Raw genomic sequence first — 16,892 nt, forward strand, 5'->3', positions numbered from 1 at the left:
CAACAACAGCAACATACAAGACAAAAGTTTTAAGTTTAAATTCTTCAATAACATAAATTTAACGTCACTAATACACTGCGTGTATTATTTGTTTAATCAAATTAAAAGATAAAGAGAGCCAAATACGAATCTAGTTTAATTTGCGACTAATATAGCCGAGCGTTTAAATGACCTAACGTTACACGTTATTTATCAACCATAAAGTCACTTTTGCACATTTGTAGCGCAACAGTGATGCACTCTAGCCGTCTATAAGCGTCACAAAGCTTGATGTCTATTGGTAGTTGCTGTTATAACAGGGAGGTTCCGTTGCCCTTCATTATGAGGGGCATCTCAGAGCAGGTTATAATGGGAGCAGAGCGTGAAAATATGAATATATGATCCACAGTCCACCGTCGTTTGGAGGCACTTTCAAATAGTCGTAGAAATGAAGCTTTGGAGCACGGAGCACATATTCAGGTAGATGATTTGCGTTTAGGACGAATCTGCACAGATTCCAGCATCCTTTCTGTCATGATTTGCATCCCGATTCCCTTTAGTGCCGCTGGGATCGGGTAACAGAGCAGCTCTCGTCCTTTGAACATTTCTGTATATGTAGCTTGTAAGGAATTTATTCTTGCACATAACACAAATCTGAGCATTAGTTGCTAATATTCATTAAATTGGGCCTAGCCGGTTGCTTGTCTGTTCAAGTCTATTACAATTATGCGCAGTGTCGTTACTGCACTACTCATCACGCATGTTACTAACAAAACACTTATGTAGTTACATATTATATCGTTTTTTTTCATTTGTAAAAATTAATAAAAAAAATTCCTCTCTAAATTTCAAATATTGATAGGCCTATGTTGTATAATTCCCTGTTGAAAAGAAAAAAACAGCTGGTTTGGTCACAGTCAGGCTGCGTGTTTATTGGATTTAGATTAGAAAAGAAAAAGAAAAACACAGCCTAGAGAACACCTTAAATGAGTGAAGAACATCTTAGACCAGCTAAAATCAACAAACTAACTTGTTTTTTCCCCCACCAGGATTCATCACACCCCCAAAACAGGATTGTGCAAAACCATATTTTCTAGTTTCTCTTTTCTTTTTTTAAACTCAGTCATTAGTTTCACTCCAAAATGATTCATTATGAGGAAATAAATTATCTCAAACAAACCTTTATTTTAAGATCCCAGCCTCTCTTGTTATGGACGTGATGCTCGTTGTTGAAAATAGGATGGACTACACTGGCCAAAATTCATTCTGCTCCTATAAGCAAAATTTCCCTTGAATGTGGTTTGCCTATGAGATCAGAGTCAGTACAGTGACGTTCCTCATAAACCACTGTAAGCCATTGTCATGAGTTTTTGTCTGTATTCACACAGTTATCCATGGGAGACTGTGATCAAAGCAGCTATGAGGAAGTACCCCAATCCAATGAACCCTAGTGTTGTTGGAGTGGACGTTCTTGATAGGAACTTGGACACACATGGACGTCTACACAGTCATCGGCTCCTCAGCACAGAGTGGGGTCTTCCAGGGATTGTCAAAGCGGTAAGATGATATTACATGTCTATTGGGTTATGTGATCATAAAATACTGGGTAAAGATTATGAAAATGTGAAAACTGTTGAAGCTCCTTATATTTTACATTATAATATTTACATATTTTACATCTAAAATAGTTTTTACATCTTGTGTTTTACATTTAAAACACAAATTAAAGGTAACTTTTGGCTCTCTAGCAGTTACAAAACAAAACTGCATGCATTTTGCAGAAGAACATTGTTTTGGTTGTGCTTTGGCTCTCTGTGCCTATGAAAATGAATATGGTTGTCCTCATAGAACATTCACTACTAGGCTTAAGGGATATAACAAGTTTAGATGGAAATCAGCGAGTCCATGAATGGCTTGGGTATTCAGAGCATTTGCAGCTTATATGGACTGTATGCCACTGCTCTACTATAGATAATGCTTGAACTCTGTTAGAGAGCTACATGGCAATTTATCTGTTCAATAAAATACCTACTCACTTATTGAGTAATAAAAACGGCATCTTCGCTTCGCCTTTACATTTCAAACCCCTCAGTTCTTAGCATCTCCAAAAAGCCAAGCCAATGTTGATTCTTGTTTTATTACATGCTCTGTTGCGTTCTCTTGCATTTAAACGGGTGATTCCCAGGAGGTTCATTGTGACAACTAACCTATTCCACTCCCACAACATGCACGTGTCATGTCACGTGCCGGAGCAACTTTTGTGTAGTTACGGATGTGACACAGAACACATGGGAGAGTGACTTATGTTCTCAAATTCCCACAGAAACCATCCCGCCCAGTCTAAAATATAAACACTAATAATAGGCTTACCATAGGGAATCAGGGTATGACAAAAACACGTTTTGGAATAAGTGATGATGTATTGGCTCATTATTTAAATTTAGTTGATTTTGAACAAAAAAAAAGTTACATAGTGTACCTTTAAAATATATTGCAGTATTTATCAGTTTAGCATTATGAAACAGGATTGTCTATAACAGTGGTTCCCAAACTTTTTGACTCCAAGGCCCTTCATTGTCTACAACAGTATTTGAAGGATCCATGACTTTTCCAGTTGTGTTTATGTTATGTTATGTTATGTTATGTTATGTTATGTTATGTTATGTTATGTTATGTTATGTTATGTTATGTTATGTTATGTTATGTTATGTGATGTGATGTGATGTTATGGAAGTTATGTTTACTAAATAAAGAATAAGGATAAAGTTTTTAAGGAACAATATTTTAATGCTTGGCATAACTAGAAAAATGCATATTTATACAAAAAATGCCCATGGAGATTTTATTAATTTACATTATTTTTCCTGAAATTACACTTACAAAAGAAGGGCTGCCTCATATATTCAGGTTTTTCAAGACTATGAGAACCCTGGTTTTTCAAATATATATAAAACATGTTGCTTAGGTGATGAATTAAAATAAGAAATATGTAGATGTTAATAGTTTTGGCTTATTTCAAATCATTTTACGTAATCTTGAGGCTCCCTTGAAAGATAGCTGAGGCTACCTGATTGAGAACCACTGGTTTAGTCATTAGTTCTTCATTTTCCCCCCATAGATTTTAGGGACAAATCGAACCACCACATATGTTCAAGAACATTCCATTGTGGACCCAGAAGAAAAAAAAATGGAGCTTTGCTCAACAAATGTGAGTCTTTGTTTACCATTAAACAACTTTCTTTGTTTCTTTTTTTACAGAAAAATAAATCTAATCAGATTACTTAATCTTATATATAAGGTATTAAATCTTCATGTTAAGCTGTTCTAAAGAAATTTCTTTCCTCCTTCAGATAACCCTAACAAATTTAATATCTGTTGATGAAAGGCTTGTCTACACACCTCATCCAGAAAATCCAGACGTGTAAGTAAATTCTTACTTAATTGTTGTTTTTGACACGTAATTGTAATATCTGCATGTCTATGCACATCAATGTAAACCATACTAATAGAAAGTAATCCAATAATCCGTTAAAAGAAAAGATTTTCTAAAAAAATGCTTTATTTTTGCAGCACTGTATTAACACAAGAGGCGATCATCACGGTGAAGGGGGTCAGTTTGAGCAGCTACCTTGAGGGACTGATGGCTCTCTCCATGTCAGCGAATGCAAGAAAGGTAAATCGTTGTTATGTATAATGTAATGAAAATTCTTTATTTGATCAAATATCCCTGGAATATCCATCTTAACATTTTGCCTCATCATGTGTTACGAATCCTTGATCAAAGTTTGCTATTCTCTGTCTGCATAATGGGAACTTAGTAGTTCCTATTTTCTTGGTGACACAATCGAAGAAGGTCCAAAAATAAGGAACTTAAAAGCACAGATAATGTGGTTTTGTCCCTATCTAACAAACCCTGTTGTTTTTTGAGGATGTTTTTTTTTCTATAAAAAAAAGAAGTAGTTTTATTTATGGTTTCATTAATAGTTTCATGTCTTTTGAAAACAACCAAAAACTGCTGGAGATTATTTTATATAGAATACATGAAGTATTATAAGCATTATGTAAGCCTCTAAATAAAGTATGACTATTAAACTGATAAGCTCTATTTTTTCCATAGGGATGGGATGCCATTGAATGGATCATTCAAAACTCTGAAAGGGAAAATGTTCCTTTGTGTGACCTGTGTTGAACAGGTAATATTTCATGAAGCACCTGTTTTTGGATGGTACAAACCAGACATGACATGTATCGGTTGGCTTTATCATATGCATTGGTACTAAAGGCTATTTAATAACTTGTTTATAAGAAGATGGGGCATACATGTTTGTAATATAAATATACATACATACATACATGTTTATTTATTTACATTATTTATTTATAATTTTCATACTGAGGCATAGATAAGCCATAAATGTTGTAAAAAATCTACATTATTTATTTATTTAATGTCGGTTTCATGATAAGGCATACATTTTATAAAATACATATTATTATTTCTTTATTTTTTTATGTCTGTTTCATGATGAGACGTAGATGAGGCATAATTGTTTATAATATATACTTTATTTATTTATTTTATGTCAGTTTCATTTGTGTTTTTAGAGCCCATGAATGAACTTTCACCAGCTCTAAAAGCACATCTGGCCTGCCTGACTTTGCCCCACCTCTCTTTGTGTTGATGATTGTACACAAAGGTAGTCAAATGTGCTCATTTAGGCACATAAAATTGCACTATTACAGACCAAACTGTATGGAGTTTTGAATGTCGCTACAAAATATGAATGCACTGCACTGACTACCTCTTGTTTTATAGTTCTTTTAATGCCATAACATAATGTCTCTGTATGAAGTGGATGTTGGATGTAATTAAGAACCTTAAAGTTCAGAATATCTATAAAGTGAATGGAATTTTTGAATCATGTGATTAAGGGGAATATCAGTTAATTTAGTTGTTTGCTTCAGAAAGTTTGCATGGGTAGTCTTAAAGTGTAATTAACCTATAAAGTCTAGCTGAAACGTGTAGGATAGGTACTATAACTTATCAAAAAAGTCATTTTGTAATGTTTACTCTAAAAAAGTTATTTACATTTATGCTGCTTTATAATTGACACAATGTGAACATACTGTCAGCCCGTTTGGGAGGATTTAAGTTTATTTATTAGATTGATATGAACAAATGCTCATTTATGGTTTATGTTAAATAACTTATTAAATAACTTATTTTTATTATTTTATCCTTATATTACTACTGTGGTTCAATACGAAGAGCATGTTTGATTTAGTTTGTGAAGAAAATGTTACAATGTATGTTTATTAAATTATTAACTGTATATTTTCTTTAACAGTTCAATGTAACAAATTCAACAGAATTTAAATAGTTTGATATTTAAAAACAATGCTTGTCAAAGTATACCAACAAACAGTTGTTAAGGTCTTATGGAGCCACCTATTGGCAAGACATTTGAAAAAGAAAACTTTTTTTTAATTCTTTTTTTTTTTTATGTTGCTTAAATTGCAGCAGACATCTTGTGTGATTTATTTTTTCTTTCTTGTTTTTGTCCTGCCATTTTTAAAAATGTTTTTAACTTGATTTCAGGACTGCCTTGTTATTGTATAATTTTGACCCCTTTAATTATTTATTTTTGATGAATTCTAATAAAATTATCATCAATGTCACTGTTAATTAAACAATTATTTTCACTAGTCATTGAGTTACAGGCCATAAGAAAAATGAAATAACCTACTTGACATTGTGTAAAGCTCTTCCACTGGAAAAAAAACAAAAACATGTCAGCATTTCTTCCCTAATGATGAAACACTAAGCAGAAGTAAACAAACTCAAAATTGGATTGTAATCAAGTCTAGCAATGCCAGATTTTTGTAATATTTAATGTATTTAATATTTAATGTAATATTTTCAGCTTTGATATGGTTAGAGACAGAAACATCTTTAAAACATATTGCCTGACTGTCAGACTTAAGCCTGTTGTTAATTAAAGGGTTTGTTCACCTAAAAATTCTGTCATTAAATACTCACCCTTTCATTCATATTCGGAAAACAAATGAATATCTTTTTAATGAAATCTTAGAGCTTTCTGTCCCTCCATTGACAGCTTATGGGTTAGGAATGACATGAGGGTGAGTAATTAATGACAGAATTTTCAATTTTGGGTGAACCAACCCTTTAAGGCACAACAGAAAGTCTTCACAGACTTAATGCTGGCTTTATTAATGGTGCATGATACATTTTAAAGCATCTGTTTTTCTTTGGTAAGAGGGCAAATAAGTCATGCATAATATTTACTAATTAAGTATCGTAAATGCCATTTGTTCTTTTAATCCTATCCCAAACCCCGTTTTTTTTTTTTTTTTTTTTCTGTGTGAAAGATGTGGAATTTATCGCTTTACAAGAAATAAAATTAATTTTAGAAAATACAATTTTTGTCTTTTAATGCTATATATATATATATATATATATTTTTTTTTGCGTGTGTGTATTTATTTGAATGTTTATGCCATGGAGAGATACATGGATAGTATTGGTTAATTATGCGGTTTACTGTTGGGAATGTCTTGTTACAGCAAACTGCAAAATTGGTTAATGATATTTATATGACCCATAGAAGAGCACAATATATTTTAATGAGAATTAAATGTCAAAATAATAATGTACTGTATAATTCAACAATAAAGTTAATAAAAAAAATATTGATACATTTTTAGTGAAGAATTATTTGGTGCTTTGTGTGATCACATCTATAGTTTAACAAAACCAGTCACCACCAAACATATTCAACAACAACAAACACGTGTGTATACACTGCCGTTCAAAAGTTTTTGGATTTCGACTTTTACACAACTGCTTTCAACATTAATAATAATAATAATGGAAGTTTTTTCAGCATCAAATCTGCATATAAGAATTATTTCTGAAGGATCATGTGACACTGAAGACTGGGGTAATGATGCTGAAAATTTAGCATTGTAAAATATATTAAAAGAGAAAATTACTACAATATTACTGTTTTTTTTTTGGTTGGTATTTTTAATCAAATAAATGCAGCCTTGGTGAGCATGAGCATGTTCTTTTAAAAACATAAAAAATCGTACCGATCCAAAACTTTTGAACGGCAGTGTATATACATATACACACATATACATACACTTTTACATCAGATATCTAGTCTTCCAACAACCAAAATAAACAGAAATAAGTTGAAAAAAACAAACAAAAAAAAAACATGCAAGAGTTGATGAATTATGGTACATCTGTACAAATATTTTATTTATAGAGATTCCCATATAAATCTGAATAAATATCATTCAGAAGTTTTATTCAGAAAAAAAAAAAAACATTTGCAAATTAATGACAAACATTTTAAATTTGCTTTTGACCACTCAGAATAAGGCACCTTGGATGAGTCAGCTTACAACATACTCATGTATTTATTGTTTAGAAAAACAAGCATGTTTAAATTGCAAACCACTGAAAATATCAAATGTATAAAAGTGAAAAAAAGTACTTAGAAAAAGTATTGCACACCAGTGTTTAGGCCATTTTGGTAAACATTCCCATTTCATGCACTTGCTAAAGCACCAATATGCTATCTGAAATTCAAACAAATGTGTTGCCAAAAATAAAATCTATATTACATTCACAGAAGAAACCAAGGCATCCTGACAGCACAAGGGCAACTTTTTATGCATGTAGGATCATTTTAAATATCCTTTTTCTAATCCTCAATGGAACTTTTCTTAGAGTAAACAGGACCCATGCTAAATAAATATAAATAAATCCTTTATAAATAAATGGAGTGCATTTTCCCCCCCAAGCACAGCTTTTTAGTTTCCCATCTTGCATATTTCTTGAGTACATTCGGTTACCAAACTTATAAACATTATGACACTTGCTTCTAATGCAACCCCATCTTTTCCCTGCCTCAAGTCATCCAGGAATCCTTTGCACTATTGACACTATGTACATGGCAGCAATGCAGCGCCCCCTAGAATTTGAAAAGGTTGATGAAACCCTGTGGAGACACGGGCTTGCAGCAGCTCTCTGGGTTATTGGCAGTGCAAGGATGGTCTGTATCCTAAATGAACAGGAAAAACAAATCTGTTATTGCCATAAAAGGACCATAAATGGAAAAAAAAGAGGTTGATATTTTCAAATAAAATGTTAAAAGCTAGAAATGAGTCTAGTCACCTTCCAAAACAGGATGTGGCAATGTGTACAGAACTGTAACGTGTCACTGTACTGTTCCTTGTGAGGGTAGCACCGGCACAACTTAAAGTACATCTTTTTCCATTCCAAAAGTCCTTTATCTGACACCATTAGGCGCTTGCGGATCTGTGAAGAACATATCAAATTACTTAAACCAAATATAGTGTTTGTACTGTATGCCAGGTAATGGAATTCATGAGCAGATTTAAGATATAAACAGTCACATAAATATGCAAGACTCATCTGGTCCTTTAAGGGTCAGTTCACTCAAATGAAAAATATTGTTTAAACACTTACTCACCCTCATGTCATTCCAAGCCCGTAAGAATTTTGTTCTTCTTCGAAACACAGATGGAGATATTTTCAATGAAATCTGTGAGATTTACATCCCTCCATTGACAGCCCATGCAACTACCACTTTGTCGCTTCAAAAAGTTCATAAAGAGATTGTTTAACTAATAAATATGAATAGAGCGGTTTAGTACAACATTTCTGAAGAGACTCGATCACTTTATATGATAAACATTGAATTCTAGGCTTTTATTCACATATAAACCTTGATCAGCAATCATAAACAGAAGCTCAACAGTTCTTGCTTGAATCTCATCGGTTGTTGCGGAAGCTCAAACGCTTGTAACACAAGAATGAATCTCATTGGTTCTTGCGCAATAAGCAAACATGCTTGAGCTTCCGCTTACCGCATCTAATGTGTGCGTTTATGAATATGTGGAAAAAAAAGCCTAAATTCAATCTGTTCATCAGAAAGCGACAGTCTCTCTTCAGAAAATTTGGACTAAACCGCTCGATTCATGTGGATTAGTTTTACGATCTCTTTATGAACTTTTTGAAGCGTCAAAGTGGTAGTTGCGTAGACGGTCAACGGAGGGACAGAAATCTTTCAGATTTCATTAAAATATCTTCATTTGTGTGTCGAAGATGAACGAAAGTCGACTTGAGGGTGAGTAAATTAAACTATTCCTTTAAGCATGTGACAAACACATACCTGTCTGTCTGCAAAGTGATACTGGCAAAGTCTCTTCCACAACAGCCGATCTTCTGCCAGCACACTTAGGTCAGGGCATACTTGACCCAGGCTAACCAGATCTCGTCCGTCTGCAAGACGGTGCATGATGTTAAGCTGCAAGCTAGCCGGCAGATCAAGGAATGTCATCCCTGTGTTTGTAGGCTGGACAAATAAGAAGAAAGTCTCTGTTTACCTTCATGATCTGAACAATCTCAATGGATACATGTTTGCTAGGTTACACAATATAACACATGTTCTGTATTCTGATACTTTTGTAGCTTAAAGTGATATTTGTTATTGTTAACTGAAATGAAATATCATTTTTGGTATAAAGCTTAAATAAAAATATTAGATGAAAAACTACATTAAGTACTAAAAAGAAATATAGGAATATATAAGAAAAGAAAAAAGCACATAAAAATGACTGTTCTCCATGGAACACAAAATTAGATATTTATAGTAGTTGTCCAAGCTGCTCTTTTCCATACAAGTGACAGTGAATGGTAACCAAAATTTTTATTGGAATTTCAGGCTGTTCCACTAACAAAGTTAATGTTTGGCTTCAGAACACTCAAGTTTTAGTCCACTGGTAATATGGACTATATTTGTGGTGCTTTTATGTTGCCATTTTTCCTTTTTCAAGCTCGACAGCCCCTGGTTCCCATCCACTTTAATTATACAGAAAAGAGAGGCTAAAACATTCTGCTTCATTTCTCCTTAAGTATTCCAATGAAGAATGAAAATCATACAGGTTTGGAACCACATGAGGGTGAACAAATGACATTTTTGGTTGAACTATCCCTTTAACTGCAATAATTTTTTTTTTTAAAAGTCTTTCCTTTGCTATATATCTGGAGCGTTTACACTCACCCGGTTGATCTGAATGTTATCAAGCTGCTGTAGCCACTGTAGTATGTTCTCCATGCGGTGCACCCAGATGTTGATGTTGCCCACAAGGACAGACTTGCCCATGTCCTGAACCAGACTGCACAACGACGCATATAGCGTCTGCAGCAGTTCTTTAATCGGACGAACATTTTGCTGATCATCAAGAACTGAGAAAGAGAGCAAATGTTTAGTTAGTAACTAAAAGTTCAAGGGCGCACAACAACATGGGCCCAACACTGTTGACAAGATCTGGTGTGTGTTACAGGACACTTTAAGTTCATGCAAGATGCTTTCATAACATACAACAGATACGATTAAGACATTACATATGCATTTATATCATAAACTGAGGAGTAAGGAAAGTGACAAGTAAATTAATAAAGTGGTTTGGGTATGACGTAGCCTACAAGTGAGCAATTTAGTTTCCCATAACAACCTGCACCTTTGTTTAGCTGAGATGACTTTTGGTTTACAATACAGCTGAGATCCCTGTTTGCCATCTGAGGCTTGTCGCTTTTCCCAGTGCAGGCAATTTTAAAATTTCCATTCAGCTATGAGCTACTGGCCAAGCCCACCAAACTAATTTTGTTGTAAAAGATTGCAGACAGCAGAATAAACAGCTATTCTGTTAGGACAGATTTTGCCTCATCTTTTTTTCTTATTAACCACAAGAGTGTTTCAGTACAAGCCTCGGAGTAAATAATCAGAGACTTTGCAAGCATGTAACATAAACAGACATTGTTGATGTTTCACATTGGCTAATAGTTTTGCAAATGAGATGGTGAAGACGTGAGATGTTAACAAGAAAGCTTACCTTTCTGCACAACCCTTTCCAGAATGTTCATGTAGTTTTTCTGTGCCACTCCACTCAGCGAAGGCAGTTGGGACTTGGCGATCAGCTCCAGCAGCTGAAATGGTGGACATAAATTTGAGAGGTCAGACTAAGAGGCTGTGTGTTCCAGCATTACTTACAGACTGTTTTATTCCACTCTCTTCAGCCTTGGCAAAAACAAAGGGCTCAGAAATGGGACGATCTCTCCCCATACACATGCACTCTGGCTAATGTCTGTTTCAGCAGTGTTGTTGTTTTGAAGTTCAGACAAAAGCAGGTAACCATTCCTTCAAACGGACTCTAAAACAAAGTGATTGTTTTACAGTAACCGTTTGTGCACCTTATATGTATGCAATCAATTGGACAAGAGTAGGTTTCCAACACCAAGTTCATTTTCAAAAGTTAGGACAGTCAAGAGCAGATAGTGAGTGCAGAGTTGTGTTCTATAAAGGCATGACTGGCATGTAATACCAGCACAATCCACATCATGGAGCAACACTGACCCACACTTGACCCAGCAACATGTGAACATTGTCATTCTCCTCCCTCCCCTACAGCGAGCCCCTGATGAAAGATGCTCCAAGTGCCTTTATGTGGACTGGGGCATGAAAGTTTGGGGATTTTTCTATTTTAATAGATTTTAAAATGTCATTTATTTTCAGCATCATTACTCCAGTCTTCAATGTCACATGATCCTGCAGAAATCATTCTAATATGCTGGTTTGCTACTCTCAAGAAACATTTCTTATTATCATCAATGTCGAAAACCGTTGTGCTGCTTAATATTTTTGTGGAAACCGGGATACATTTTTCAGGATTCTTTGATGAATAAGTTCAAAAGAAAGGCATTTATTTGAAATAGAACTCTTTTGTAACATTATAAATGTCTTTACTGTCACTTTTGATCAATTTAACGCATAAAAGTATAACTGAATAAAAGTTAATTTCTTTATAAAAAAAGCACTTTACGAACTCTAATTATATATATATATATATATATATATATATATATATATATATATATATATATATATATATATATATATATATATATATAAGATTATAGTGGTCTTTGTTTGTCATAAGTAGCCTTATAGATTTGTTTTTCCATCCCTACTAAACCTGATCACTGTAACTGAGCTCTAACACAACACCAGCACAAGGTCAGACAACCAAAAGAGAAACTGCAAGATAAACCTGACACTGACTATGGTGTCTCAACAGTGCCTGGAAATGTCTAGAAAAATAAATGATGCACATATGAAGTGACTTTTAGTGACCTTAGATAAAAGGTCTGAGTAAACAACTTGATCCTGATCCTGTGTTTACCTGTCTTCTGAAGTGATCACAAGGATTCATGACCCAATTTGCCAGCACCTTAAGCTCATCATAGCTGACTCTATACCACAGTGGAGTCAAGTGATCGGATCAGAATTCAGGGTCACAATGCCGACAGACAGAGAGAAGGGCCTGTGAGGGGGGGTTAATGGCCACCTAAGTCACTTGACTTTCCGTTCCAGTTTCATAAGCTTTCTCAACCTCAGCTGTTTGCGTGACAGTGACCTCAACGTCACACCGACCTGCGTTTATCTGCTCTTAGCCGATGACCTTTGCTTTCATCACTGGAACAAGTAAATCAAGAAGAATGTCCAATCATTAGTGACCTTAAACCAAAGGAGTAATAGCTCATTTAAACTTGAATTTAAGGCTGCTTAAGTCACTCTTGTTTTTTCATTACAAGAAACAGTTGCAGCAAACACACACAGATATGTATACAGAAGCACAAACATGGTCCCTGTGCATTTGCCATGAAACTGCCCCAGAGGCCCGCTTGTCTGGTGTGTTATGATAAGAATGAAGAAAGTAGAAGATACCCAGAGCCCAAGACTTATTAACCCTTTCTTCTTCAGAGACTGAGCCTGGCTATTGTCACGGTCTTCCCTGCCACAAATAGACGAGCAGAAACTCACCCTTACGACATAATTGAATCGCCTGGTGTCTTTGATGGCACTGCAGAAATCCAAACGATTAAATGCTTCTCCCAGAGTACAATATCCATGACGCTGCGGGAGATGAAAGAGGAGTTAGTTGACTACTTATTCACACAGAAGCCTCTTCTATCGTTACTGCAGGAGATGATTACCAGGCCTTACCTCTTTGGTGCTTCCTTTGTGAACATAAATCCATTTGTCTTTGTGAAAATCTGCAATGAAGAAATAAATCTAAATGTTTGCAGTAACAGACTCGTTGCATTTCGATTTTCAGAAAGATACGGCGATGAGGCTTACAAGGAATCTTTGTGTTGTTGTTTAGCAAGTCCTTCTTTCGCTTCTTTGCAGCCACGTCATAATTAATGCTGAGGATCAAATTCTCCTTGTCATGTTCTTCCTTGCAGTAGCTGAAAGCAAAGTGAAGTTGTCAACACACATGCTTTGTCAAGGATTTTTTTTTTTTCACAGTTTAGCACCAAGATGGGGAATTATACAACATATGGCCACTATCAATATGCAAGGCCCTAACCCATTTCTTGTCTGTACCTACAGCAACACTTTTAGAAACAGTAAGCATATGACCTGTTGTATTATTAGAAAGGTGATCAACAGATGAGTAAACACAAAGGCATTTTATGTTTACAACAGCTATTTACTGCAGTGCTGAAATTAGTGCCGCATCTCCGTCAATAACTTCACTTAAATTATTTATTTATACGTATTTTTTATTAGCCTAATCTTTTTAAAAATGTATTTACACACATTTCGTATATTTTCAAATAAAATATTAAGTATAAACAATATTAATAAAAATGTCATAAAATAGGCTAGATAAATATAATTACAAAAAAAAAAAAAAAAAAAAAAACTTAATTCTTGATAAATGCCTCTGTATTTCAATTTGACGCAGATTGCGTCTGCAGTAAACTACGCCATTTGTTTTATGATGCTCTTAGTGGTGGACAACGGAAAATATCAGATGAAAGACTTCAAATGTAAATGTTGAATCATTAAACACTGACCTCTTCCGTTCTGAAACATTGTTATTCGTCTCGTTCTCATCTTTCGTCGTTTTTTTCCAGCCGTCCTCCGTTTTTACCCAGCTTTGACCAGGAGACCGCCAGTCTTGTCCAAGAAACGGCATTGTCAAGATACGAAAACCAGTGATAACGAAAGAAAACTTGTTAGTGTTAAACTCGAGAAGTTGTTAAAGTGATTTTCTCGCGTGTGTGCTGCTATATTAAATAATGTTGTGAACGCGCTTCTGATGATAAAAGTGCGCAGCTGTATTTATATTGTCAGGAGGAGAATCCGGAAATGTTCCTGGTCCCGCCCCCTTTGGACAGCGTTCTCCAACACGTGGCTTTGTTTATCATCTTCCTTAATATTGCAAAACCTCACCAGAAACATAATCGCAGATAGAGTTCAGTACGCTGCTGGATCATCTTTCCTCATGCGCTTATTAAAATGTCAGACATACTCAGTCAATGCAATTTAATAGTAGGTGATGAGCCTGAGATTTCTTATTTTCTTGAGTTCATCTTGTGAAACAGACAAGAAAATGACTGAACAAAAACTTCCAGACTTGAGCTAAAAATAGAAAGCTAACTTTTTTCTTGATTTTCCCTGATGAGTAAGATCACAACATTAACTGTACCCTTACATGTGCTTCATAAATGAAAAGAAAGTGAGATTTGGGATCATGAGGAGAAAATAATTAGTTAATGTGTGTGAATGACATTTCCTCCTAATCAGGATGCAGACTATAGTGACTGTAAAGAAGTGGGTCAAACAAAGGCTGGTTATCCATTATGAAAAAGCATGTATATTTTTACCTTATTACTGAACCTGCTAGTAACATGATCAGATTCCAACTGACCTCCTATTAAGATAACACCATTTCGTAAAATGAAACTGGTAGAGAACCGCACTTCACACCATGATAAGGAAATATAATCTTTTTTTAAGTTGATTTCATCAATAGCTATTCACTTTTGTTTGGTAATGAGTTGCATACTGAGCAAGAAATGTGACCCAGCTGCCCTACATTATGATGTAATGAGAGCTGATGGAAATGAGAAACTAGCAGCTTCCTTTTATCATTTAATCTCTTTAAGTCACACACAAGAGTTTCTCTGTGTTGATTGTTTGCTTTTAAACAGTTTAATTCTTATCAGCTGAAAATGGTTGTGTGGAGACCAAAATATTTTTAGAAGGTGTATATTTAGTGTTTTACACTTCCTTGATGCAAAAACTAACACTTTATTGTAATTGCCATTCAGACCTGCGGGTTTCATTTTACACCAAGATGTAATTTACATGAGACATGAATGACACCTAAATAATGTGTCAACACAATAAAATAAAAGCAAACTGGTGTGAAATTAGATTTATTTTTATAGGAAACACACACATTTCAAACGTCTTTTTAAAAGGTTTAGACTACAGTAACATAATTTATGATGGATATCTGCCTAAAGGTTGTGCTTGTTAATGTTTCCTAAACTCTTGCATGGAGATCAGATTAAACCATGACTAGGGGGGAATTCAGGTTGATTAGAACACTTTTTCCCAGTCATCTCAATGGCAAAAAGTGTCCCAATCAACCTGAATTTGACCCTATAACATCACTTATCATTTTTCAGGGATTTTCTTCATATATAATGTGTATATATGATGTGTACACACACACACACACACACACACACACACATATATATGGATTGATAAGGAATTATTTTGCACAGTAAGGAGTATTTCTGTTGTTGACCTCAATGGTGTTATTTCATGGTGACCTCAATGTTTTTCCAGACACAATGTTTAGAACTGAGCTTGTGTGAATTTTCATAAAGGGAGAGCAAACATTTTTTTCTTGTAATCAAAACATTGCATTCCGTGCAATAGTTAAATGGTCATTTGAGATTCAACACACACTCAGGCCTGTGATAAAGGTTACAGGAAACATTTCTCAACCAATTTGTCTCCTCACCAGTGCAGTGCTAATGTAACCTGACTTGGCTGGGTGCAGTAAACTATGCCTACTGTGTTTAAAGTAGAGTAGAAGACTCCAGAACAGGTCTCTCTATTGCCCCTTGCCAGTCTGGTAAGTTGAGAAGGATGCAAAAGGTGCACAGAGCCCTGTAGTGGCATATACAATAAATCATAAATGTATTTTTGTTCATTTATCAACTTGATTAATTCATAATTTGATCAAGAAGAATGATTAGTGATGATATATAGTCATGGTTTAATCTGACCTCCACACTGGAATTTAGGAAACATTAACAAGCACAACATTTAAGCCAAGTCAAGTTAAGTCACCTTTATTGATATAGCGCTTTATACAATACAGATTGTTTCAAAGCAGCTTTACAGTGATAACAGGAAAATGATTCAGTTCATTTCGCCTGTACAGCAGCTCTAAAAGAAAATAGAGTCATTTAGGCAGATATCCAGCAAAAGTATGTTACTGTAGTCTAAACTTTTTAAAAAATATGTTCAAAATGTTTTAGTAACATTGTGGAGCGAGACCAATTCCATTAGGTTTTCATTCCAAAGGTTTAACAGCACATCAGGAAGGCATTTGCTTCCATTGCGAGGCAAATACATTCAACAACGTGACATTTGTTCCTCTCCTAAAATATCTTTTCCCAAGCCATGCTCACTGTTCGGCTCTCAGCTTGGGGACAAGTGCTATGAGGGGATTTCCTAGACATCTACACGGCTAGATGACAATCATATTTCCATTTTATGATTTAAAGTTAAGAAAAGCACAACATTTGTCTGTTGAACAAGAGCAATACAAGTAAATTAAAAGGCATTAAATGTAAAACATTAATGTGATGAAGTAAATGGAACGGTCTAGAACTGTTTTTGTTTTGTGTTCATGTTGGTGGACGCGGCACATGATCACATACACATCACATGTGTTAGCTTGCTCACTAACACACC

At 34.8% G+C, this 16,892-nt stretch overlaps 2 protein-coding genes across 2 annotated transcripts; one reads left to right on the forward strand and one right to left on the reverse strand.

The window, feature by feature from the left end:
• The first annotated feature begins 292 nt into the window (after positions 1-292).
• On the forward strand, positions 293-5,662 carry prelid3a (PRELI domain containing 3A). Its single transcript, XM_084089953.1, has 6 exons — positions 293-459; positions 1,368-1,536; positions 3,098-3,187; positions 3,330-3,400; positions 3,550-3,652; positions 4,097-5,662. The coding sequence occupies exons 1-6, from the start codon at positions 428-430 to the stop codon at positions 4,166-4,168; spliced, it is 537 nt and encodes a 178-aa protein (XP_083946079.1). The 5' UTR covers positions 293-427; the 3' UTR covers positions 4,169-5,662.
• Positions 5,663-6,604: 942 nt separating this feature from the next.
• fbxo32 (F-box protein 32) lies at positions 6,605-14,272 on the reverse strand. Its single transcript, XM_084089952.1, has 9 exons — positions 13,964-14,272; positions 13,239-13,348; positions 13,104-13,153; positions 12,921-13,013; positions 10,933-11,026; positions 10,101-10,285; positions 9,210-9,392; positions 8,189-8,332; positions 6,605-8,075 (listed from the first exon to the last, which is right to left on the reverse strand). The coding sequence occupies exons 1-9, from the start codon at positions 14,083-14,085 to the stop codon at positions 7,986-7,988; spliced, it is 1,071 nt and encodes a 356-aa protein (XP_083946078.1). The 5' UTR covers positions 14,086-14,272; the 3' UTR covers positions 6,605-7,985.
• Positions 14,273-16,892: the final 2,620 nt, after the last annotated feature.

The sequence above is a fragment of the Abramis brama genome, assembly GCF_963993115.1.
Source record: "Abramis brama genome assembly, chromosome: 17".
In the NCBI taxonomy this organism is placed as follows: domain Eukaryota; kingdom Metazoa; phylum Chordata; class Actinopteri; order Cypriniformes; family Leuciscidae; genus Abramis; species Abramis brama.